Source organism: Balaenoptera ricei, chromosome 10, assembly GCF_028023285.1.
Source record: "Balaenoptera ricei isolate mBalRic1 chromosome 10, mBalRic1.hap2, whole genome shotgun sequence".
Lineage (NCBI taxonomy): Eukaryota > Metazoa > Chordata > Mammalia > Artiodactyla > Balaenopteridae > Balaenoptera > Balaenoptera ricei.
The window spans coordinates 71780748-71808050 of NC_082648.1; the positions used below are offsets into that span (position 1 = coordinate 71780748).

Sequence of the window (27303 nt, forward strand, 5' to 3'; positions counted from 1 at the left end):
GCACAAGAAAAGTCAATGAGAAAAACAAACATCATTTTTTAACTTTGTTTATTTGTAGCTTAAAATGTAATGCCATACAATTTTACCAATCACTTAAAAAAGGATTTATATTTGCAGAAAACAGAAGCAAAACAGAAAGATATGAAATAAAATGCCATCTTGCTTCAAGTTTTCAAATCAGTACTTAGAGTACTAATATACATCTATATACATTGCAAGTATATTTTACAAATATACTATGAGTAATCTTGAAACCGCAATAAATATCAAGTAGATTTTTAGGCACACGCATAAAAAAATGCGGAATCTGCATAATTCTTGAGAGTGCTGAGTGACTCATTCGTAGATCATTTTCACACATATATTTTACACAAAATATACAGCCATCACACACATGATCCCCAGTCACCTCAGAACCTCACCTTTCATCCCAGCATTAGTGCCTTCTTATTCTTTGATACTATTGCTCTATACAGCTATTACATAAGAAAATATTTTGCAGTTTTCTTCAACTAATTGCCCAAGAAGGTATCAATGCTACCAAAATAAGTACAGCCTATCTACACAATATATTCATGGAAGTGTGCTGAGCAGCACCAACTTACAGAACTGGTCATTGTAACCCTGGGGTTTACCCTGAAGGCAAACATAAATTTTGAAGTATACCATTTTTGAGTTGCCCATACCATGACATCCAGAAATTATTAGAAACTGAGGTAACACCTGTGGTTTTTAGAGATAGGAATCCTTGAAGAAAACACCAAAGGTATTTTTGAAAATTCTGACCAACATGGACCTCAGTTATTGTACACTTTGTCTGTGGCTCTTTCTGTGCAAATGTAAACCAGAGAATCCAAAGGAATGCTCATGGTGAATTTACGTACACTGCTAGGATTAAAGGTCACAGCCATGGAACACCTGAGATCGCCCTCTGATAAGCGAAGTCTAACGCTTCTCTTAGTAGAGCCAATGTTCATTGATAAAAATGAACCAGATAAGATCCCACTGATTTTTGCCCCCCAGCTACAAGTCAGATTCTGGCATATCTGGCATATCTGCCATCAAGTACCCTATTCCATATCGTCCATTGGGAGCAGTATCCAGAGTGGGTGATCCACTCTGTTTTCGATAAATATTTTTACCAAAATTTGGAGAGGACATCTCGCTTGATGTCTTTCCATGAATGAGGCTTGCATCATCTCCCTCTAAGTTTATAGGCTCCTTCAGAACCCTTCCTCTCTTATAGGTCACAGACGCTAAATTACCAGAACTATCGTCTATAAGGTTGCAGCGACGAATGATGAAGACAATTGGGACGGGCAGTATTGCCAGGACCATCAGAGAGATACAGACAACCATTCCCCACGTTGGGTAGCTCTGAAATTCCTCTGATGCCTGTTAAAGCCAAAAAATAATTATTAATAATCTCTTTCTCTGCAGGGACATGAAAAAATATATATTTGTCTCAGGTTTTTAAGAAAAGAATCTGGGCTAGTCTTATGATTTTGACTAATGAATTGCTGTGGAGGTGACAGTAAGCAACTTCCAGGGCAAAGCCTTAAAGGCCTTGCTGTTTCTGCCTTTGTGTCCTAGAATGCTACCCTGAGTCCATAATGCCTGGAAGAAACCAAGAATGAAAGCTCACATAGAGCCCAGCTCTCCAAGTTTAATCAACTGTATGAGTTAGCTCACACAAGACCCAAAGAAGAATCATCCAGCTCATCCACAGAACCCTAAGAAATAATAACTCATCATTGCTTTCAGTCATTAAGTTTGGGGGTCATATGTTAACTAAGCAATAGTTACCTGTTACATGTGCCACATTATCTTTCTAAAATCTGAAATTAAATTTTGAACTACATCTAGCCCCAAGGGATTTGGTAAGGGATAACAGACTTATTTGTTTAGAATAGTCTTGAATTTAGTTGCTATTATATAGAATTACTAACCATAGAATAAAGGTCAGAGGTATCTGAAAAATAAGCATTCTGATTTTCTAACTGCTAATATGTATTTTAAGATTGCACTACTATGTAGCTAATGCAACATAAGAACAGAAATTGAAATAGTCATGGCTAATATAAAACAGTTATAGCAAAATTTTACTTCAATATTTACTTAAATTATGTATACATGGCTAATGCATAGTTTCATTGTTAGAGTATCTCGAATATAAGTTAGTAAATTTATACAGGAAAAAATATTTCTGGTGGTTTGATCAATATGTTTTCTAAAGTCAAAGGCCCAACTGGTTCATCTATGGTGACATGAATAAAATTACTTTAATGAGGACCAAGTCAGTACTTCTCATGTACTAAAAAAGTCCACAACGTATAAAAAAATCATACATATTTGGGGCCAAAAAAACATAAAAATCTCAAGATCCTCACATAAAAGCAACACCATTCATTTAACAGCAAACTATGCTGTGAAAAAAGCAAAAAAACAAAAACCTCTAAAATGACATGTATATTTTTATCTACCTTCCTTATTTTGCATTTTACCTTATCTTCAATCCATGCATTATAGCCAGGAGGACTTAATCCCATATTCACAATGCTAGCAATTAGCAGTGATAATAGCATTAGAGGAGAAATATATTTCCACATATAGTAGTAATATCTGTTGGGAGCAAAGCCCAGCATATCCTTTAGGTCTTCCATAAACCTAAAAAGAACGAAGGAATTTAATTATTCCTCGAGTTAATATAGCTATATTAAAATATGGTAAATTAAATGTCCTTTAAAATACGCATTATATCAATGGTTTGACGGGGGTTAACCATGATACCCTATGACATTTTACACTGAGTCTAAAAGTCATATTGGAAGATGACTTATAAATTAAGAACATTTATAAAGTAAAATGGAACCAGTTTACTGTAATTTTCATTTGGAGAAAGTCCCCGTAAGTCAATTACTGGAAAGTCGCCTCCAACTGATGATTTCCACTCTATGAACACAATATTTGCAATACATTAAAATTTCCTTGTTTCTTTTTCTCTTAATTAGCCATATGTAATATCATCCAATCCAATTGGTGTTTATATTATCTGACCTCTCATGTCTTTCTGTAGTCTGTTTTTTTTAACTGAAAGAAGGTCCGTACATTGCAGTTGATGTATGTGTTTCTCAGACCATTTTTCGTCTCTAAGTTCCTCATACATCTCTTCATCATTTCCTCTGATTTTTTGTTGAATCAGCTGGTCACTCTGTCCCACAGTCTGTATTTGGCTGATGGCATTCCCACAGTTTTGCTTCACAAGAGCATTTGATCCTCCTATTTCCCATGAATTAACACTTAGACCTAGTAATGATTAGACTTACGTGTTGTTTTTTTTTTTTGAGTCAGGTTATTGAGGTGCTTTTTACCTGAAGTAAAATTCACCCTTTTTAATTGTATGATGTTAACACTGTCAGGAGCATGTAGACATTACATACTAGTCTACATCCCTTAATGTTTATCTCGAGATAAATATTTACTGCCCACCCACCAGCCCTTGTATTAATGTTTCTGCAGACTTCGTGGTTGTCTAAAGCTAGTTCTCTCATAGATTCTTCAAAAAGGGATCGTAGTAACTATATTTCCTAATTTCTTGCATGTTTCTAATTGTTTGTCTGTGGTCACTATACCTGAATGTCAGTTCAGCTGAATTTAAAATCTGTGGCTTACATTTTTTCCTTGAGAATCATACATATGTCTAACTACATAATATTGTTACAAAAATTTTGTTGACTATTAGATTTTTCTCTCATAAATAATCTTCTTTGCTTTGTTTTGTTTTGTATTATTTTTGCCTGGATGCCCTTTTTTTTGTGTGTGTGTCTTGTAGTAACATCCTAGGCTATGTCCTCGTGTTGGCCTTTATGTCTATTTCTCCAAGTATGTTGTTTGCCCTTTCAACATTCAAATTATTTATTTCAGGCAAGTTTCTTCAATTATAGTTTTTAGCATTTGTTCTGGCTACTGTTTTTAGAGGTCTTCATTGTACATATGCTGAATCATCTTTGCTTAACTACTGTGTTTATTTATTTCTCTTAAATCCTTTGTTATTTCTCCTTGATTTTCAAAAGCATCCCTCCTTTCTAGCTTCTAATTCTTCTGAAATTAGGCACTGTACTTATCATTTTTGTTTTCTTTTTAATTTGATCTTCATTTTTTAAGTGTTTTTCTTTTATTTACAATTATTTCCTGAGTTCTATCACCTCTGTTTTCAAATCTTCCTTTTCTCCAACTATTATAATTCTCAATTTTAAAATAACTGATTTCTGCTCTTTTTTTGTGGCTTCTATCATTTTTAAACATTTATTTCAACTCATTTTGAAGTATTGTTAGTTTTCCATCTATTTTGCATGTGTGCTTTTGTTGTCTGCAGAGATTTTACTCTGCTCCTTTCCTATTTAAAAAAAAAAAAAAGAAACTTTTCTTAAGATTTGGCCACAGTTAAGTGAAATGAATTTTCCTGTGTGTTTTAGGAGAGAGGGATGGGCCTTTCCTCTCTATTTTTGCAAAGTAATCAAAAAAGGTGGCTTCAGAATTTCTCAGTTCTGTTTACCTCTGCTCTCCTCCTCATATTGACCTGGACTTTCTTTTCCATGGCCCCTACTACCTCTCTCCTACTCAACTCAGGTTTTGCTCCCACCACTTTTTCTTCAGTGAAGAGCTTTATCTTGGAAGAGAACTTCGGGTTATTCATTTCAAGGGTTTTTAGAGACCAGATTGCTCTAGCACTGATGATCTTATTGTATTTTGGTCCCTCTGCACTCCGCAAAATGTGGGCAAAGATCCTATAAAATTTCTCCCAGTTTAGCTCACTGTCTTCCGATCAGCCTGCCACACATTTCAGGGAGGACCTGGGGGTGACTGGAAAGCTGTCAGAAGCCCAGCTGCGTATCCTCTACCATCTCCCACACGGAAGTGATATCACACAGGTCCTGTGGCTGCCAGTGGTTTGCCCCAACCTTTCATATTTGAGGGTTCACAGGACTATCTTCTTGCCAGTGTTTATGGGTATTTAGTTCTGCTTTCTAGTCATCCTTTTTCTCTTTCATTTTTAAAAGGAGACTCAGGAAAATACAATCTACGCAGCCATCACTTTCAGCTTTACAGGATCCTCCTTCTCGTTTTCTCTCATTCTTATTTCTTCCTAGTCCCTAACTTGCTATGCTCCAATATTTCTTTTTCTGCATTTGAATTTACTGTCTCAAAAGTTTAGGTTTTGAAAGTCTTCTTTCTCTCAACTCTGTGTCTGGAAATGTAGGTAAATGTGGCAGAAGACAAAGAGCTGAGCTCATGACACTGTTGAAGGGGAACAGGAAGAATATAAGGTTGCTACGACATTTAAAGGAGGGGAAAGTAAATAAATGAGAGCATTTTAGACAGGAGAATTCTAATTCTGCTCGTAGGACAAGATATGAGCTTTAGAAACCAACAGACCTGGTTGCAAATCATAGCTCCATCATCTTTTAATGTATATCTTAGTCCTTCTGAGCTTAATTTTTGGCATTTTCAAAAAAGATAATACCTGTCTTGGAGGGTTATTGTTAGACACATAGACAACATATGCACAGCACACTACCTCACATACAGCAGAAATTTATAGATGCATGTATTATTAGTAGTATTATTCTTCCTGTTGTTATAATGATTATTATTTAGGAACTACTAAAAAGAAATATTTACTACTATGCCTACTGTAAATGATGAAGTGTCTAAATGGAAATCTAAATTATGATCTTATTGATCCATAGATCAGTCCAATAACAATGTCAAATTCCAACACAGTGCAGGTTAGGAGTTGGGGGTAGCTTGGTAGAGTGTAGAAATATCTGGTTTTGAAATTAAAGTCCTGGCTCTGTAACTAACATACTGTGTTCTCCTGTACAAGTAGGGCCAATTTTCCATCTAGGATATGGATAATATTAGTTACCACAGATTGTTATAATGACTAACATTAAATGCGTGTCATACAGCTATTACTACTATTGCTATATAGTACATGATCATTAAATGTAAGTTCCCCTATCTTTCCTTGCCTGGAGCTTTTGCCAGTAATAAAAACATTCTTTAAACTTTGTCGCAAAGCTCACTCAATACCAATAAAGTTCTTTATGTTGTTTAGGAGGACTCTGGTCCACAATGAACTTATTCCTACTTCACAGAGACCTCTAATAAGCTTGATGGTCTTATTACCTTTAGTTAATCCATATATGTTAACTAAAGACAGCAACTTTAAAAAATATTGGACAAGGCCTCTGGAAACTTTTTTTATTCTGAGACTACTCTAATGCTTCATTTCATGCCAAGTATATATACTTTTCAAACTGAGCAGGTATATAATTCAGAGGTTTAAGCATCTCATGAATTCAAGTCATGACTCCACATAAATATGAAGTTTATGTATAGCAAATGCCATATATACCTTGGAGCGTCATATATATATATACCACTTCCCAAAATTGGCCTGCTGCATAAAACATTGTGTAAAATGATAAAATAAGGCATTTTGTAGCATAACAAAATTAAATTCCTCTTGTAAAACAGGTTAGCAACGTAATTAGAAGTATCGTCTTTAGAGTTAAGCAAAAATGGCTATGAATCCCAGGTCTACCTCTGTTCAGGTGTGTGATGAGCAAGTCACTTGGTGTCTCACTAAGCCTGCATTTTCTTATCTGTAACAATAGCTCAAAACAACTTAACAAGGTTCTTGGAACTTAACCAGTATGCTCTAAACCTTGGAAGTTCCTATTTGATAGCCAGAATTAAATCAAAGCTCCAAAATCCTAAACTACATTACCATCTACACCATTCTATCTAACCATCTAATAAGGGGATATACTTCGTTAAAATTATTGAATGGAGTCTTCAAAAGATTTGATTTTTGTGACAAGGAATTTTTCCCTCTAGTCACTTCCCTCCTCTTCTAAATGAGTTATATATTAACAATTGGTCTTTCCAAAATAGAGATGAAAAATGAATGCATAAGAGAGAATATACTTACTTATCTATGCCGTAAACAAAGGATACAGCAATATTCTCCAAAATGACTACAATTAGCAGAGGCAGGGTAGCAGAATAATCATCAAACATTGTAACAAAGTAATTTCCAGAGCGCTGCACAAACATCAGGCCAATACAAAATGCGAGAAGACAACAGATAACTGGACAAAAGGAATAAATAACAAAATTAAGCCCTACTCAGAGTCAAGTCTTTTAAACTTCATTATAAGTTATTATATGCAACAATAATTTTGTTTCCACTTTTATAAGTTGTCAATGATACAAATAGGATACCTTTCCTGATACCATGGAATATAACATATTGGGAATTAGTTACCTGGATTTAGCCCCAGATTTAATATGAATTCATTGTAAGACAGTAACTCAACTCATCTCCTCGAGTCTGTGGAAACGTGTTTACTAAACACAAATAACAAATGAGGCAAAACTGAGGATATATTAAAAGTATAAATCTCCATACCCCTCTTCTCATTATTAATAGCAAAGTGACCTTTCCAGGCAGCAAATGTTCGTGGGTCATTTCTACTTTTAAGAATGTTTTATAGTTTTGGAAGCAATACTGAATTTTGAAATTAACAATGAGATTAATGTAGCTTAAAATAAGACTATGATAACATGTATTTTTCTATCTGATTGAAATATGGTTATTGTTAAAGCATAACTGAAAAAAATCTGATGAGACCTTGCCTTAGCAGCAATCTGTATCTCTGTCCTGATATTGCCCAAATAGATTAGTTGGGAATACAGCTATGACAGGGTTGGGCAACCTGATTCTCCAGGTAACTAAGAAGAACCATCTAAAAGGAGTTTCTGCAGCAGTACTGAAGAAAGATGCAGAAACTTCTAACCAGCTACCCTTAATATAAAAACTTAGAATTCTGGAATCCATATAATATTCCCATATTTGTGTTAGACTCTTTATTCTCTCTTGCACGTTGGTAGAGAAGCCCTCAAAAATAAAAGATGGCTGTGTTCTCTTTCTCAAGCAGCTTTTAGCAGAGGTGAGTAAAAGTGAAAGAAGTGGAGCAGGTAAGGGCAGTTCAGAAGGGGAGAAAAGACATCCCGGGGGTTCCATCTGATGGGGGTTCCCTAAAAATCTCAATAAGTATGGGTTAAATTAAGCCATTTCCTCCATCTTGTAAGTGCTATGCTAGTGGTATGAGTTACATCGTACGTAAGTGAATATTCTATATAAACATATCATGTAGAAAAGGAAAAGTAGCGTTCACTTGGAGTCTAACGCATATTGAAATATTTGAATGCTTGTCACAGCAAATTGTACTCAAAGTATCAGGATCCAAGTAGCAGAGCTTGGATTTGAACCACAGCCTGTGTCACTCTCACTCTCTCCTAATTACATTATAGTATAAGGTAGATAGGAAGAAAGTGTATTCCAGGTGGTAAAGACACTGAGAGTTTTGCTGACGATGTGAGAGGAACAGATAATGAGTAAGTCACTTATCTAAGTCCTACTGTCCTATCAGAGGAGATGAAAACATCTGACAAAGGTGATGGGGTAACATTTAATCTAAGTATATAAAACATGACTCAAAGTAGAAGTATGATCCCAGAATACAGGTAACAGGGGTAGAGAGTATATTCCTCTTTACTCTGACCTAAAGGTCTTCCACTGGGAGTTACCAAATACTCACATGTGTGTTTCTCCCTCTACACTGTTGTTTTCCCCTTAATTTTGCAAACCCTCTTACCACAGGAGGGTTGGGATATGGGGCAAAGACGAGGAAAGCAGCAAAGATGACTGTTATTTAGTCTGCATGTCAGGCAGGGTATTGATAGCCTTAAAATAAATAGAAACTGCAGAAGTAGAGACTGACTTTCAGGAAAAGATAGAGACATTTCTTATTTATGTTCAGCTGAATTAAAGATATTTAGATGTAAATATCTCACAAACTGCTGAAATTGTTTTACACACACACTTAGCAGAACGGTGAGTGATAAAGATATATATGTATTTGAGAGTTATTTACACATAAATTATTATTAAATCTTTCAGAGCTAAAAACAGCCTTGGGGAGCTTGTGTACCACTGCCCAGCATTTAAGATCATCTATATATTTTTTCCCATTAATTATTGCATCACTTACCAGCACTGTTACTGCACTCTGGTCTGGCTGGCTTCCTCGCTGCTTCCTTTGTCTCTACTTGGCTATGTAAATGAACACTATCCTCTGACCCCTGAGAAGACCCCTTCCCTCTCTAATTCAATTTCCATGGCTTTCGCTGACACTTCCCTCATATATTTAGATGACCTCTGCTGCGTCTTAATTCGTAGAACAGGTAAAGTCCCTATCATGCTATCTATCAGTATATTACATGGTACAAGTCTTATCTACCCACCTTGATTTTAACTATCAGTCCTACTCTTTTTAGAGGAGAGGCTCTCCTATATCTCTGTATCTCTGTTGTAATTTCTCTTATATCCTTGATATCCCTCAAATGCGAGGACGATGCAACACACAACCAGTATTTTAATAACTACTTGTAGATTGGACTTCTAACAACCATCAGTATTGATAAATTGTGTTATTGTCTTTCCTACCTAGATATATTAACTTCTATCAGGCTACAATTGCTCTTTTATATGAGAACTCAATTTAGGTTTATCAATTTCAGCTATGCACTTTTGGAAAATCCAATGACCTGAACTACTATTTTTATAATTATCTGAGTTGAATACAAAATTATACATGAACATTCTGTGACTTTGTTCTAGTGCCGGTAATTCATGATAATGACATTATTCCTAATAAAGAGTAATAGAATAAATGATCACTAATAATTAATAGAATCTGTATTAAATATGTCATTTGCATATTATATAAATAAATCCCTAAATAACAAATACTAGTATTATTAGTAAGTAGACATTAATAATAAACACTTTTCCTATTGCCATCTCTGATCTCTCACCAAGGGTAAAACAGCCCGCCCACATCAGTTCAATGAAAAGTCAAATACATAAAAACTAACCAGTGAGAATTTCTTTCCTCACTTTGAATGTGTCCACAATGGGTGTGATGATCCCTTCAATGGTTCCAAACATGCTGCCAAGCCCTAGATTTACCAGCATGAGGAAGAACATCACTGACCAGAAGGGAGATGCAGGGAAATGTGTCATTGCTTCTGTAAAGGCAATAAAAGCTAAACCAGTCCCCTGAACAGCCTGTAAGATATACAAAACGGCCACGTTAATACAGAGCAATATGAAGTGCTGGCTATATACATCAGTTGCAAAGGGCAGGAGAACTCTGAATAATGCAGGGGAGTTACTGGAGATAAACATGCTGATACCATGTTGTCTCCTAAGAAACTGTTGCCTCTAAACAAACTTCAAGGTGATCGTGTTATCTCATAAAAACAGCAGATAGACCAAAATTTTAAAAGAACTTTAAGAGTAAGTTAGTAATTAAATCTTTCCTTACAGAATTCAAGATTTTTATGTTAATGATGGCTTCATCCATAATTTCCTGAACGTGATTCTTTATGTTTAGTCTCAAATACAGTTAGCTATCTTAAAGCAAGTGATTAACAGCCAATTTCTCCATTATATTTTCCTTTTTGCCAATGTAAAGAGAGGGTGACAATTAATGCAAGGCTATTTATTCATGTTCACCTATGTCGTGTTTATTAAAATGTATGACAGTGGCTAGAAAACGGACTTAATCATGACTTATTGAACACAATTATTAAGATGGGCAAATATCATTCATGTGTCCAAACAACCATACAATATGTAAATGATAATTGTAATTCAAGTTTTGTATTAAATATTATACCAGGAAAGGTACCAGACTAATTTCATTTTCTGGGATGAAAATCACCTAATTTATATCCATATTTTAAATTATTGTGGCTTAATCAGTGAAACTACTTTTCAAAGTAAAACAGACTTTTTTGATTTAAGAAAATGTGTTCTCTGAAGTAAAGAATGTGAATTTTGAAACAGCATGATCTTCCACAGGCATTTTAAAGATCATTTTCCTAAAAGAAGTCTTCTGGGTAATGCATATTTTAAGTTAATAAGAATTATTTTATCGCATAAACATAGCCTACTAACTTTATTTAGCTCATCTTCAATTTGACAGGAATTGAGATGAAGAGCAGGAAACTCTTCTTCTTTCACTTTTTGAATGATGTCATAAACTAAATGATAATCTTCCGCAGTAACAGCTGAAAAGTTGATATGATGCGGAATAATATCTTGACTAATGTTGCCCATTTTCACAAGTTTGATGATCATTTCCAAATTTCTGAAAAGTAAAACAGCATTAATGAACACATGGGTTTGGGAAGGAGATTTTTTAATATAATTATGCCATCAAAAGCTAAAGAAAATTAACAACCATACTCTGCAATGCATTTCTCATTTATGACATTTGCTTTGAAGCCCAGAACTGCAAACACCACCAATGTTGCCAGGATAGAAGTAAAAAAATTGATGAAGGACACCAGGACGGCATCAAAGTGGCAGTTGTTGTCTCTCTTGTTGTAGCTTGAAAAGGCAATGACGCCACCAAATCCCAGACCTAAGGCAAAGAACACCTGAGCTGCAGCTTCTCTCCAGACCTTGGGCTCCAGCATCATTTCAAGCTGTTTAAAATTAAACAGAATATAAGTCAGCTGCAAAAAATTATTTCAGAATAATCTACAAGGAATCGGTTCTATTGTTTAAATACATCATAATGACACTTATGCACCCAAAGATTATTTAAAACAGGGGGATAGTCTGTTCTTAAGTAGAAAGAACAAATTTTTCATTTAGGAATAATACAAGGAATATGAATAAGAAAGGCTATAGACTATCGAAACTTTAGATGGAGATGTTACTTAAATACATGGAGAAAATACTTATATGGGAATTTTTAAATATTTTTAAGACAAATCATCAAAGGAGTATTTGAGAGAGAAATGAAATATCTTCAGTTATTCTTATTTATGTCTTTGTTTTCTTTCCAAAGCAGAATAAATCAGTTAGCCATAAAAGTTAAATAATTGTTTAACAAATACCCTAAGTTTTGTGTTTTCTGGTGAAGTCTAACAGCCAAAGCAGATAATAATTATAAGCTGGGTAGAGCTGAACTATTTGTACTTTGCATATTCAGATAGGTATTATTCATTCATTGAGTAGTTTCCTGAAAGCCTTTTCTTTGAAAACAGAAGAAATCCAACCATATCATCGCTAAGACCTTTTCAGATCCAAAGTTCTAAAGTTTGGAATCTGTGCTGAACATATATTTCAAGTAACTGTGCTTCACTTCTTAAGCAATTATCACTGTATATAACCAAACCTTTTAAATGGAACTATTAATATTAGCCATACCTGGCACAGACCTCAGTAAACAGTTGTCTGATTTCAGTAGCAGTAGTGTTTAAATTGGTATTCTATCTCTTTTCACCATTGCAATGAAATTGCCTTTATTGGGAACAATGCCAAATGTGGTTAAGAACATGAGTTACATAGACACTTTCAGATCCTGATTCTGCCACTTAATAATCTAAAAATAGTGCAACCTAGGGCAGGTGGCCTGTCCACTCTGAGTTCAAGCTTTCTCAACTGAAAGATGAGAGTAACAAGACATGTACTACTTATCACATTGCCTGCCGTCCTCAAAGTCCTCAATAATTGCTAACATATGGACTATAGTGGCAGGCACACTGATAAGCACCTTATATGGATGACCTCATTTAATATTCACAACAATCCATGAAATTGTGGCTAATATTATCTGCATCTTAGAAAAGTTAAGTAACCTGCCTCAGGTTACACAGCACTTCTGGGGTAGAGCTGACATATGAACACAGGTAGATTTCAAAATGCATAAGCTCTCAAACATTAGGATATGTTGTTCAATTAATTTTAGTGATTATTACCGAAATTTGTGCAATGTTATCATAAAACATAATCATGATTATATTTATAATTTATCTGCAATTAACTAAAATATGCATACTGTTTACTGACTATCGCTGCTACATTACCATTCTACGGTTGATACCCATCTAATAAAATACACTCATTCAACTGTCTATCTCTACTTTGCCCACTAGATGGCAGACAACACCTATGTAATAAAGACATTCTGATTATTTCCAATTCAGGAACTAAATCTCCATTCACTGGGAATATTTCGTGTGCTTAGGTACTTTCTCCCTTACATAAATAATGTAAATTAAAAAGTTATTGACAACTTCTTATCGTTATTATATTAACTATCATCCTACACTGGCCTAATACAGAATCTTATCAACAGTCCATGAAAAGTGAGCTGAAGAAATAATTAACTATATTTTAATAGTTATCTCCAGTTCTGGTTTAAAATGTTAACAGTGCTGCAGTTTTAAACACGGGGACCATGTAAAAGCATCATATCAAAGTATTTAGAGTCTAAAGTATCTAGTTAAATTAAATATTTAGAATTATGTCACAAACAATTGCCAACACAGAGAAAGGTGATACTCCAGGAATTCACAACAAAGCTAGTTGTTTTTAACCCAGAGAACTTTTTTTTTTTTTGAAATTGCAAATATAAATATTTTGGTCACTAAGTATGGCCCATCTGAGGCTGATTTAAATTATAATGTAGCTGAAATTCATAAATCTGAACTAATTATTCACTGAGGAGTTCCAACAACTCTAAATGATAAACAGAACTTTTGAACTATTCGAGAAAACCAGATCACAGTGTCAACATTTTTGCTACTCGAGAATGAACACCACGTTGGAACCAGATATACAAAGAACACAGCTTCTGTGACACAGTATCAAGGCAGCTGCCAGGAGTGACAGTTCCAAGGAGGCTAAAATCTTCTGCCCACATCTCTCAGCACCATGCTTGGCTGCACAGTCATCGTTCAGACAACTTCCAATTTCTGAGCTAATTTTGAAATTGTGTTTTTATAACTCGTTGTCTGCCTATGATAGAGTTAGCAAACTAATGTGAAGTGTAATGTCAGTGTATAACCAAAATATATGTACACCTCAAACTTGATTTTTCCTGTCAAATCAGTATAACAAGTCCACAAGGATTGATTAATCAAGTCAGCTCTAAGTTAAACAACGGAGTCTAAGTTCCTAACCTTTTAGAAAACCTAATGAGAATTTTCCTAAAATGCATACGCATTTATAAAAGTTACAGAACTTCCCAAATGCACTAATGTTAAGTACTATTCTAGAAAATACAAAACGGCAAAACGAAACAAAGTAAGAAACCTTGAATTTCTCTGAGACAGGATTTAGAGGGCAATAGGGTTCTTAACCTGGGTCCATGGATTTTAGGTGATCTGTCAACCTCCTGAGACACTAAGCAAATTAATATGTTCATTATTTGTTCTGGTAAGAAGATTTCATTATCAGTTTTTTTTCAAAGGGGTCCATGTCAAAAGGTTAAGAACCACTGAAATAGAGGAGGAAGAGTAAAGACTGAAAAGTTCTAAAATGTACCAGTGTAAAAATAGGAAGTTAATTTATTATAAAATAGGAATTTTTGAAGTTTAAATAGTGAAACTCACTAATGGGGCCTTTAAAATCGGAGAGAGATGGATATAATTATAGATGTCCAAAAGCTCCGGTTTTACTAGGCTGGTTAACATAACAGCTATAATTTAATAGTCTAGTGCACATAGGTTAGAACAATTATCCCTTAAATCTAACTGTGGGAACATTTTAACAATAAACATAAGGCTTTTGTGATCATAAGCCTTAACTAGAAATACAGTACATACCTCAGGGGTAAACATGTGACGGATGCCATCAATTGAACCATTTAAAAGGAGTGCTCTGATTAGGAAGCATATAAGTACCACATACGGGAACAGAGAACTAAAATACATGATCTGCAAAGTAAGAAAGATTAAAAAAAGGTGAGACATACTAACAACTATTTTCTTTTTCATAGTTAAGATTATGTGTTCTGTTCTATACTGTGAAAGTGACACTTTTTATAATATGATAAATAATACTTTTAATACCTTGCATAGCCATCGTATCAGAGTGGCTTAATAGCCTTGATTCAATGTGACTAGTTAAGATTCTATTTGAGATATAACAAAAAATAAGAACATTTTCCTTATTTAAACCCCTTTTAAATAGTCCATAGGTATGGTGTAATTTGAATAGTGTTGATTCCTTGCAGTTCACAAAGCAAGCAATATTTAAGAGAAATGAATGGACACTAATTCGTTAACAAATTTCTACTTTATTGTTTTAGGTAGCAAAAAAAAAAAAGTCCTTTTTTTGTTTGTTTGTTTTTAATTAAGCAAAGTTCCATTATAATTCTATAAAGCTTCTGGAATAGAGAGTGGTCCTGTTAAGGCTCCTACAGAACTTGAATAATAGTGTAGAGATTTTTACTTTCTACTTCAGAAGTCTCATCATTAAAGTTAAGCAAATGTTTATCATAGAAAAGCAGCTGTCCTAACCAGACATGTACTGCCTCCTTGACATCTCCATGTGGTATCCAAAACTTACCCGATTTTCCGCCAAAGCTGTCCCCACCCATCTCCATCTCCCACCACCCATCCATTTGCTAAAGTCAAACATCCAGAAGTAGTTCTGCACTATTTGTAATATTCTAGTTTCCAAGCTACCACTCAGGTTATCTCATTCCCTGCTTAACCCACTCCAGGGACCTCTAATGCAGTTGGAGTAAAATGCGAATTTCTCCCTCTGTCCTGCAAAGCCTTAGACTAGGCTGCCTACCTGCCTGCCCCACCACTCTAACCCCAGCGGAGCTTCAGCCCCGAGGGAAACCAAGCTCTTGAGCTTCAGGGCCAGAGCAGGCTGTGCCCTCAGTCTGAGGTATTCATCTCCCTCATCTGTCCAAGACTCGCTCCTCTTTGTTATTTTACGTCTCATCTTCATTTTCTCAAGACTACCTAGAACACCCAGAATAAGGCGATGCCTTTTTCCCATCAATATACCCCCATCTGCCCTCCTCTATGCCCCATGAACCTTCAATAATATTATTTTGTTTTGTCTTGACAGCATTTAACACTGTTGAAATTATCTTGTTTACTTGTTAATTTTCAATCTCCCCTACTGGAATGTAAGCTCTGTGAGGGCAAGGACTTTTTCTCTCCTGTTCACTACCAAATCCCAAATACCTAACAGAGTTCCTAATACATAGTACGTATATAATACTTATCTGTGGAGGAAGGAATGGAGGAAGGGTAGGAAGAATGGAGAAAAAACCTGCCATAGCAGAGGATGGCTCAGGCAGGTTAGAGATATTGAATCCTATAGTAACTGTAGACAAACAATAGGCAAGTCAACACAATAATTTGCCCCTCTTCTACTGTTCTCTACACCTTATTATATTAAGCATTCTAAGAGAAAATTAATATTACAAATAAAATCTCAGCATAATTAGAAAGCCACATTTTTCTAAAAATAATTATATTTTAATTTAATTAGTTGTAAAGAAATATAATTTTTTGATCATTTCAAAATGGTATAATTTTTAAATTGCATCCATTCATCCACATTTCTTGATTTCTTTTTATCAGAATGCTTTTAGATGGAGTAATTTTTTTCATTCTTTCTGCCTACTTTTAGAATTCTTTAAATTTGTGGGTCTACTATATATATCTATTCAAGTAGCCTTGGTCTCACTTGATTACAGCTATTCCTTTTATGATTCTTCACAAATCTTGGGGCTAACCAGAAGCATGGATTCACCTTTGCACAATAGCTTCTTTTTGTTTGTTTTTTTTTAACAGAACTCAAATTTGCTGCCTTATAAATGACTTAAAGGACTTCCATTAATGCATTTATTTTAAAAGTGAAAATGAAGGCTGCACACTGAAATAATCTGGATAGTTTGATTATGATTCTTTCCAATAAATACGGTATACCCTCAGTATATTTTAAATATAATTTCAAATTAGAAGCTAAAGGAAGAAATGATTCTTCCTGTATGTGTATTTACCCAGGTTAAACAACTCTAACACACCTGAATATGGTCCTCTTCCCCACATCCCATAACAACTGACCAACAAGTCCAACTGACTCCAAATTTCATCTGTCCCTTCGTTTTCATCCTCAGTGATGTGTCACTTTTCACTATTAGCTTCCTCCTCATTTTGCTTCTCGATTTTCCCTGCCAGCTCTCCTCTTCATCCCTGAAATTCATCACCCACCCTGCTACCAGAAGGATCTTTCTAAGGATCTGATGGTGTAATGAACTGCTAAAAATCTTCAAATATTTCACACCATTTGTTAAGTAACAGCCAGTCATTTTACCAGTGTCCATAGATACTTTAATACCTGCAATCAACTTACATTTCCAGCCTCATTTCCCACAAGCTGCACAAATTGTATGTAAAAGTCACACGGGGTTACTCAGCAGAATTTGGGCTTTGCACATGCTGTTTTACATGCCTTCAATGTCCTCTCTCTGAAGTTTCTGGTGAACTCTTCTTCAACTGTCAAACTCTAGCCCAAAAGTTACCTGCTTTGTGAAGCCCTCCCCCAGTTCCAAGTTAATTTCAGTGACTGCCTCTGTGCTCTATACTCTCAGACACTTTTTATTTGTACATCTTACTGCGTTTATTCTGCTGTCATTATTTGTCTCACCCATTAAATTATGGGTTCCATGAGGATAAAGATGGTAGGCTATTAACCTTTGCACATTCTTAGATACTCAAAAATATTGTACATTAAGAGAGAATTCATAGGAAGTTTTCCTTTCTGTACACATTCCCTAAAAAAAAAAAAAAAGGAACAAACAAAAAACCCTCATCTTTATTTTACAGTATTTTAAAAATTAGGTACGAATTATATGATGAGACATTTCAAATTTCATTTATTAATTCAACACATATTTGAGTTCTTAATACTCATCTGGCTTCAGTGATAAGACTCTGATAAGATAAGGATAGCTTCCTCCAAAAAGGAACAGGAAAATTTCATGTTGGATGTAACATGGAGGAAAGTAACAGTCAAGATTTTAAACACTTAAAAACTTAAGTAGTAATAGGTAGGGTTCACACCTGATTTTTTTTCTTCTGTGAGCAGGTAACGGACAAATATTTAATCATTAAATTCTGAGATTTAAAGATGTGTCTTAGGTCAGCATTTTACAGAGGTATCCATGTTGTGCTTTTAAACACAAATTCATTTTATTTAATCATATGGGTCTCATAATAATAAAATTATCAGTTGAGTAATATTTTTGAAAATAGTTTAAATTCTACCTGACTATATGTAAAATGCTACCCCAAACACTTTCTCCTTATTTTATTTTTTGCATTGCTACCTGATATTATTTTATGATTTGTTTATTGTCTGCCTCTGCCACTAGAATGGACATTCCATGAAGACAGATATTTTGTCTGCCTTGTTCACCACTGTACCTCCTGAGCTAGAGCAGTGCCTGGCACACAGTAAGTGCTCAATAAATATGTGTTCAGTGAGTAGATGAATGACCCTTAAGTATTATTCTTAAGAACTTGGAAGTGAAACAATGAAATATGTTTCTTTGGCTGATTTTAAGACTCCCTGGGCCTTAAAAACTGACATGCCTTTCACAGCAAGTACATTCAGTAAGAGACATAAGTTTATCAATCAAAATGTTGCATGAAGATATTTTCATTCTACTCAACTATTGAAAAACAGAAACTATATGAAATCATTTAGTTGTTTTTCTCTCTTACATGTTAAAATGTTTATTTTAAACATACCTTCAGAAAGAGTCATTCTCTCTGAGGATTTCATAGCCTAGTTCTAACTCTGCCACTTATCAGTTGTTTAATTCTGGCCAATTATTTATTTTTCCTAAGCTTAACTTTGCAGTAAAATGGGGATAAGAACATGCAAATCATCTTGCTGCTAGAAAGATTAAACAAGCTAATGTATGCAGAGTACTTACTTAGCACAGTAGTAGTACTAATGGCAAAGTAGTACTAGTAGAAAATATTAGAGTTAGAAGAAAGCCTAGAGCTTCTCATTTCTATCCTTCCCCTGGGGGCAGGCATCCCCTGTATAGAGGCTCTAACAAAGGGACATGCAACCATACCACCTCTGTTGGACCATCTCCAGTAGTGCTAAGCTCTGCCACTGTGCAACTGATTTCATTGTTGCCAGGCTTGATTCCTGAAAGGTCTTCCTTTCCTTGAAGGTTTACCACCATCCCGCCACTCTGCATAATTCCAAATATTTGATCATGGTCCTGTTCTCTGTGACCACACAGAATAAGGCTTATTCCTCTTTTTATTCAACTATTGGAAGACTGTGATCACAAAGCTGAGATGGCTCTTTTCCATAACAAAGTAGAAAATAAAGATTTCAGTAAAATCCAGTATTACAGGTGTGGTTCAACTGGCATGTGCCTACCTGACCTAAAGGAGAATGACACTGTCATACTCCTGTCTTAATTCATGCAGTTTCAAATTAGCATTGTGTGTGTGTGTGTGTGTGTGTGTGTGTGTGTGTGTGTGTTGGCTAGGCATATCACAAGTTGACTTTTCTTTCAGCTGCTAAATTCTCTAAGTTTTTTTTTTCACATACTACTCTTAAACTTCATTACCCTTAAACCATATATCTCTATACTGCATTTGTGTGATTGTTTATTTGGAAGCTTTTTTGTTTGGCAGGCAAACAGAGCTTTACATTTATTCCTAATAAATTTCTTATTATATTTAGCTCATTGTCTCAGAATGAGGAATTGTCACAATTTAGACTTTCATAACTTTGTTCATATTACTTACAGCTTTCTCCCCATCTGTGCCTACTAAATTTTTTCTTCAAAGTCTGCTGAAAAGCTACCCTCTCCCTGAAGCCTTCTCGTTGAAATAATAAACTACATGTAGTCTATAAATTGTATTAAATTTTTCCAGATAAAGTTATATTACACGACATAAGAAAAACATCCCCAATGTTGTGATAAGAAAAGGATGAATATTTCTTTAAATGATAAGACACATGCTCAGACAAAGAAGAAATAAAATGTGGTGGTAAGACTTGAGCAGAGAGATTTTTGGACTTCTCTGGCTGACCATAGTTGGTTCTCGTTCTGTCAAATGACATTACCTTAGGAAGCATATAAATGTGGTTAGATTTGGCTTAGGAATCTAGTCCTTTATTTATAACTTGACTGTAATGGGGCTCTGACATCGTAGAAGACACACCAAATGGAACCAATTAATTGAACTTACTTAATCACAGAATACACTAACATTCACAGAATATGGTGTTATCTACCACATTCATTTCTACAAAGGAAAAACGGTATAGAAGTTCCATCAGGAAGGTAAATGTAAAATCAGCTGTGAATAACAAGTTTAAAAAAATTGCCAAACATTTCTAATTAAATATGAAGTAACAGGAAGCAAAGATGAATTAGACAGACTTCGCCTAAAAGAGTTCACTTTTTGGTGGGAAAAAATATACCACAGTGAGAGACGTTATAGTGTTGCAATTAAATAACATGGGCTTTAGATTTAGACAGAGCTGGGTTTGATCCAGGTACTAGCATTTACTAACTATGATTCTTTGGGCAAGTTACCTGTTTTCTCAAACTTGTTTTTTTATCTGTAAAGCAGGTCTGAGAGTAGCAATTACTTCTTAGAGTTGTTTTTTTTTTCTTTTTGTTTTTAAGATTTAATTGAGATAAAGTATATAAAGCACTTATCACAGTGCCTAGAACAAAGTAAACACGTAATAAATTTTGCCTTCTGTTATTGTTCTTGTTCTCATCATTATCAGAATCATCTCCATCATCATCATTTATTACCACTAGTACTGCTGCTGCTACTACTACTACTATTCCCACTCTTACTAGTATATGATGGTAAGTGGCAATATGTTAGGCTGGAAAGATATATGATCAGATCTATGCTTTGGAAAGAAAAAACAGTAGAGGTGGGTTATTAAAGGGCAGAGAGAAGACGAACCAAAATTAATTCTTGCTATGGTCCAAACAAAAGAAGTAGAGAGCTTTAAAACAATGGCAATAATAATGGGAAAAAATGTAATATGAAAGCAAAATAGTGAATAACAATTACTTTCCTAATGCATCCTTTTAAAAAATTATCTGATTGACTTCCTGGGGTATCTAGAATTCACTTACTGTCTTTCTCAAGCACAGCCTTATAAAATTTTCCATTTGCCCTGGCAGGCATGCCCTTTAGTCTTTTATATTACTCTGAGTTCCTTGTTGAGATATATCATAACTACCTAATGTTCATATCTTTAAGAAACACTCCACACTAGACTATTTTAAAATCTTTTATGCAACTTTTCCCTAGAGCACCTATAGTAGAGAAAAATGAATGATATAACACAAATAAAATAAACAAATTCTTTATTCTACCACTCTTCCCAATTTCCATGATTGGAACTAATCAGAGAACTAAAAACATTAAGGTCAGCTGAATACCAGCAACAAGAAAGGACTTTTAAGTATTGATAAAAAAGCTCAAAACAGATCTTGATAAAATAGGGAAAGATTATAAACGACTTTAGATTTCATTATAAAACACTTATATCTTTATTTATGTCCTTTCCTTGATTTAAATACATTGTTTAAAGCACCACTTTTTACCAATCTTTAACTGCTGAGAGTAAAGTGCTACTTGCAGTTTGCCCACACAGATTTATAGTGGGTGGGGGAGATAGTTCCCAGGAATGGTGATGAGGTGATTAGCAGAAGCAGGAGGGACTCTAACATACTAACTTTTCCAGAAGACTGAATGCCTTTGATCATAGCCAAGCACACCACAACCCAGGCAGCCAGCAAGCAGACGGTCATCTTCCAGTTTAAGCCCCCACTTTCCGAAATGGAACTGGAAATATTCAGTGCTTCTCTGTACCAATAATAGGTAGTGGCAGAACTTTTTTCGCATTCTGGCTCTACAACTGTAGAAAGAAAGGTAACACAATCATTTCAGACTATAAAGAATAATGAGGCCATTTTCCCCCCAGTAAGCCTGTAAATCAATTCTTAACTTTTCCTAGAAAAGTACTACTATTCTACAGAAGCATTTAAATCCACAATGAAACCTCAACTGTGCAAAAATGTGAAAAAGTCAACAGACATGAATCCTCTTTGACATTTCTTATTACACATTTCTGAAATAGGAATATGTGAGATTTTTATCAAGGTGATTAAAATGTATTAGGTTTATAGCCCCTTCTGCCCCCAGAATTATCTGATTGACTTCCTGTGGGGCAGAGCTGTCAAAAACGCTAGCTTCTAGCCATGTGTGACTTTTGAAACAGAGCTGGTTTGGAGTGACTGGTGCTGTAAATATAAAGTACACAGGGGCTTTTAGAGACTTAGTGTGAGAAAAATAATGTAAATTATTACATAACTAATTTTTATATTAATTATATGTTGGAATGTTAATATTTTGGATATATTGGATTAAATAAAATATTTCACCTGTCCCTTTTTACTTTTTGTAAATATGGCTACTAGGACATCTTAGACTACATATGTGAGTTTCATTCTATATTTACTGGACAGCGCTAGGGAATTGTTCTTTATGTTCTAGGATATAAAAATAAATGATAAGAAAACCATAGAAAAACAACCCAAGACATAAAAACAACTCCTTCAATCTAAATTCTTTTTGTCCTCTTTTTTATTTTAATGAAAATGTAAGGCATCAATAAAGATGTACAGAATAAAATATTGTCAAAATTTACAATTGAAGGCTTATAATTGTTTACCCTAACATCATGGGGCACAATAAAATTACTTGGAAAGAGCTAGATAAATTAAATGATGCCAAACATCTATCTTTCTGAGTATATCAAGGAAAGTTTGTTATAATAACAATTTTGAAAGATTTTTCCACATTATTTAAAAAAAAAAAATCTTGAAAGCGCCTGCCTTTACCAACTGTATGATCTTTAGATACAAAAACACTACATGGTACATATCTTACAAGTGTGTGAAGCATTTTTCACCAAAGGACACTGATCCCAAGGTAGAGGTTGCTGAAAAGACTGAGAAAAATAAAACAAACTCCAGCCAATGATGACATTGTAGTAGAGAGCCACAAAAAAGCATACCTGCAAAATAAAATAGTGTGATTACATTAAACCTCTCATGCCCCTTCCTTTAAAACAATGAGATGAAATGCATAAAACCCGTTTAATACTTTAAAAAAAAACCTCCTCATTTTATTTTTATTTCAAACACATTATCTTTTCTAAAATGATGACTCTCATAGACATTAAGAACATGCATTAACAAGATTGAACTACATTTAAATTTACAGCTTGTTTTGTGTATTACTGCAAGCTCCAGTAGTGTTTTTTTTAAAACATGATTAAAGAGTTGAGTAGAAGTACACACTCAAAGGTTTCATTTAAATTCAAACTATATCATTACAAACCCTGTAAAAAGTATAAGGCATATACCATACCAGGAAACTTACTACACAACTTGCAAATCCAATCCCTCCCAGTTTAGGGCTTATGTAATTCCACACACCAATGCTTCCTCGCCGAATTCTTTGACCCACAGAAAGTTCCAGGAAAAAAAGGGGAATACCTATTACCAGAAGCAGTATTAAATATGGCAAAAGGTAGGCACCTACAGAGACAAGAACAAATAAAATAGATTATATTTTCAACAGTCACAGCAGAGAATACACTAATTCTGATTATCTCATGAAAGATGATATTTAAACTTCTATATAGTATAACTACAAAGGACTTTAAAGAAAATGCAGTTTCATTACTTTAAGCTTTCTGGTATTTGAAACTTGAATTTGACTGCTACAAAGAGTTTCTGATAAAAAATAATTATTAAAAAGGTAAGGATATCAATGAATAGTTTTAGTTTCATTTTATTGAAACGGCAAACCACCTTTATTTTTCGTAAAAATAATTGCTTCCTTAAAATTAATTATTTTCTCAAATAGGTTTCACTAACTCCTGGAAATCTTATTCATATGACGTTAATGAAGTCATTTATTAAATTTTATTCAAACTCATCTAAATCATGCATTTCAAATCTGATAAGTCAAAATGAATGGGATGTTATGGTATTAAAACTGACTCTTCCTAACTAACAACAGGGAAGAAGAAATGGCTGCTTAGACTGAAAGAGAAAAAAGAAAAAAAAGAAAAAGAACTTCTACCACAGACAAATGTCATTTTTTCCCATATATATATATGTATATGTCATATAAAAAGTTCACTTCAGGAAACAAGTAATATTTTGCTTTCCAAAATTCTGTTAAGGGGTAGGGAGGACTGACTAAACTGAGATATTTAATAGCTATTGTAAAATATATGTGCTATTTCCCTTGTAGTAAAGTTTTCATACTTAAAAAATATATATATTATTTTACAGCTAAATTTCAATTTAAGATATATGATTAGTGACTTTAAAATGTACTGAACAGTTTGACAATGTTAATATTAGACTCTGTTAATTGATAAAGTCAAATGTGAAACCTGTACTCATTTCTACATGAGAATACATATGCAAATTATTCATTATATGACTTCTAAAATGGACTTGCTACATTCAGATTTCCTGTCTGGAGTTTTGTCCAACCAGATACTGCCAAGTGGGTCATGTAATCAATGGTACTAATTCCCTTTTTAAAGTGGAGGCCATTTATTATATTTTCTCCTTTTAAAAAAGTGTTTAATGGTATTGAATAGATTTTGGAAACTATTCAAATTGTTATGGTACCTAGTCTGCTGAAGAAGTAAATATTAATGATTTTTTTTCAAATCATTTATCTCAGTATCTATATATCTCTGAAATAATTACTATATACAAGAATTTCCCAGGACTTCCCTGGTGGTCCAGTGGCTAAGACTCCACGCTCCCAGTGCAGGGGGCCCGGGTTCGATCCCTGGCCAGGGAACTAGATCCCACATGCCGCAACTAAGAGATCGAATGCCACAATTAAAGATCCAGCGTGCCGCAACTAAGACCCGGCACAGACAAATAAATAAATAAATGTTTTTTTAAAAAAGAAACTGAATTAAAAAAAAAAAATTCCCTTAACATGGTGGTTGGTAGAAAATCTCTACTCTCTTACAGCTGATTTTCAGTCTTTGAGACATGAGTTGATCTACAAAGGGGTATGCAATGTAAAGCATCGATGCATGAGATTATAAAACAGAATTATCAAAATTCAAATTCTAAAATGATTAATAACATTCAGGCACTAATGACCTGAACATGTTTCCTGAAGGACCGAAAGTGCATTTTAACACGTCTCAAATCCTGGGGTGTGAATTGGTTTATGTGTGTGTGAATGACTAGGAGAAAAAAGAATGAATTAAGACTGGACTCATTGGGAGCATTTCCTCAGTTATGTGTACATGACATACTATTAGATACCTGACCTTTTCTTCCAACTCAAATTTCTCTAACACGAGCCTCCATAACAAAAATAGTCATAGCTAAACTACAACTGAGAATTTACTATTTGCCAGGCACATTTCTATCCACGTTACATGTAGTTACTCATTTATTCCTCACAAGAATCCAATGGGGCAAGTACCATTATTTTCCTCATTGTACAGGTGTGGGAATTCAGCCATAAGAAATAAGTTAACCTGTGAATGGTCACCTGGATAATGTGGGAAAGAGCCAGGCTTTATAGTCAAACTGACTTCAAAATTTGAGCTGGTAGCTTCTACATTATAACACTTACTAAGCTTAGCCATGTGCTTTCAGTAATATCTTCAGACAAATCAACTTATATTGGTCTATTACTTTTTATTCTATTATTCATAAAGTGCCTCAAATGATGAATAAGATTTAGGTAACCTGAGACTGTTTGACTAAACAGTCAAATACCTAGACAGCTCAATGCCATACTGCACGCTGAGTACTGCCTTTTGAACTCCAACAGCCATCTTGAAACGATAAAGCCCATTGGTGTTTCATAATGTCACTCTCTAGCATTTGTAATTAGAAGAGAGGAAACAATACTAGGAAGGGCATCTTGACTCTCTTTACGTATGAAAGAAAGTAAAGAGGAGGAACCATTTTTGCTAACAACTGATTACTAACTATGAAATCCTTTAGAGCTCTCCACCAAGACAGATACTGTATTAAATGGAAAGCAACCTGAGTTTTCAGCCAAGATAGCGGTCTTCCTTAATAGTATCGCCAGTTAGGCTCATAAGGTGAAAGGTCTGAAAATCAGAATTCATCTTCTGCCAGTCTTGCAAATGGGATGATTTGTGAGACACAGAAAGCAGGGCAGTACATGGCTGCTTGTAGCTGATTTAATAAATAATTCATCTGTGATGTTAAAGACTAGCTAGAGGAGCTTGCCGTTTCAGTGGAGTGATGGGTAGTGCATCACCAGCTTCACGTACTGATTCTTACCTCTCTGGCAGATTTGTCACACAGGCTACTTTTCCCCAAACCTGTTGTTTTGTCCCCGGTTGAATTAACTAAGCAAGACCTTAAACTTATTTTGTCACCATGACACCTTAGCTTTTTATCTATTAGTGACTGAAAAGAAACCATTTCACATATGAATGGTTTTATTATTTCATTTGATATATAGGTTGTAACTACATCAAAAATAAAATAAAACCATATTTTTGTCCAGTCAGCAAAACTATCACAAACTGGAATCAAAGACCAAAATATTCAGTCTTTCCTTTACGTGCCGAAATGCTGCTTACAGAATATTTAGTGTTTAATCACACTTGTTTGAACAGCTTCCATATATGTATATGGTAAAGATAGTAATGGTAAAGAAAGTAAAGCTTAATATTAAAGTTATTTTAATTTAATAACCCAAATGTTAGTTAACTTAATGTTCAGTTTGACTTTGGTGTACTATTGAGCTTGTATCCTACATGAACAATGTATTCTTTTGTATATGGTTTTATTTTCTTGATTTTAAGACAATTTCCACTAAATAACACTTGGTAATTATATGCACAAATACAAAAAGCTAAATATCATGTTGATCTAGATAATATGTTTAAAATTAGGAATGCTAATTATCATCTTAAGGATGCTAATATCTAAGGATGAAGACTTTCTGGCATTATATTAAGTATCTGGTTAAATTCCTTCTACTAGGATATACAAAGTTCTGGTCAGCATTTGAAGACTATAATCATTCTAAATTTTATGTACTTTTTGCTTTTTTGAAGAGGGAAACAACTTAAAATTCAGAGTTAGTAAATTGTGGACAGAAAATTCTCCCTTGTCTTGTTTACCAATATCGTTTCATATCAAAAACTTGAGGACTTTTCTCCAAAGTGAATAACTGATAGGCACAAGGGATGGAACACTGGTTAGAAAAGTCAGTAATTTA

The 27303-nt window shown here is 34.4% G+C and overlaps 1 protein-coding gene across 4 annotated transcripts in view; it reads right to left on the bottom strand.

Annotated features, from left to right (window-relative positions):
- Positions 1–209: 209 nt before the first annotated feature.
- Positions 210–27303, bottom strand: part of SLC6A15 (solute carrier family 6 member 15) — a 47331-nt gene continuing 20237 nt past the window's right edge. For 3 of the 4 annotated variants that reach the window (XM_059934710.1, XM_059934709.1, XM_059934711.1), the window contains exons 3-12: positions 23425–23582; positions 22930–23056; positions 21714–21895; positions 14764–14874; positions 11390–11631; positions 11099–11291; positions 10012–10204; positions 7001–7160; positions 2505–2667; positions 210–1395 (exon numbers count right to left, since the gene is read on the bottom strand). In XM_059934710.1, coding sequence (XP_059790693.1) covers positions 1024–1395; positions 2505–2667; positions 7001–7160; positions 10012–10204; positions 11099–11291; positions 11390–11631; positions 14764–14874; positions 21714–21895; positions 22930–23056; positions 23425–23582 — 1901 coding nt within the window. In that variant the 3' untranslated portion in view covers positions 210–1023. Of the gene's footprint in view, positions 1396–2504; positions 2668–7000; positions 7161–10011; positions 10205–11098; positions 11292–11389; positions 11632–14763; positions 14875–21597; positions 21896–22929; positions 23057–23424; positions 23583–27303 lie in introns of those variants that run through there. The other variant, XM_059934713.1, reaches the window with a different exon arrangement.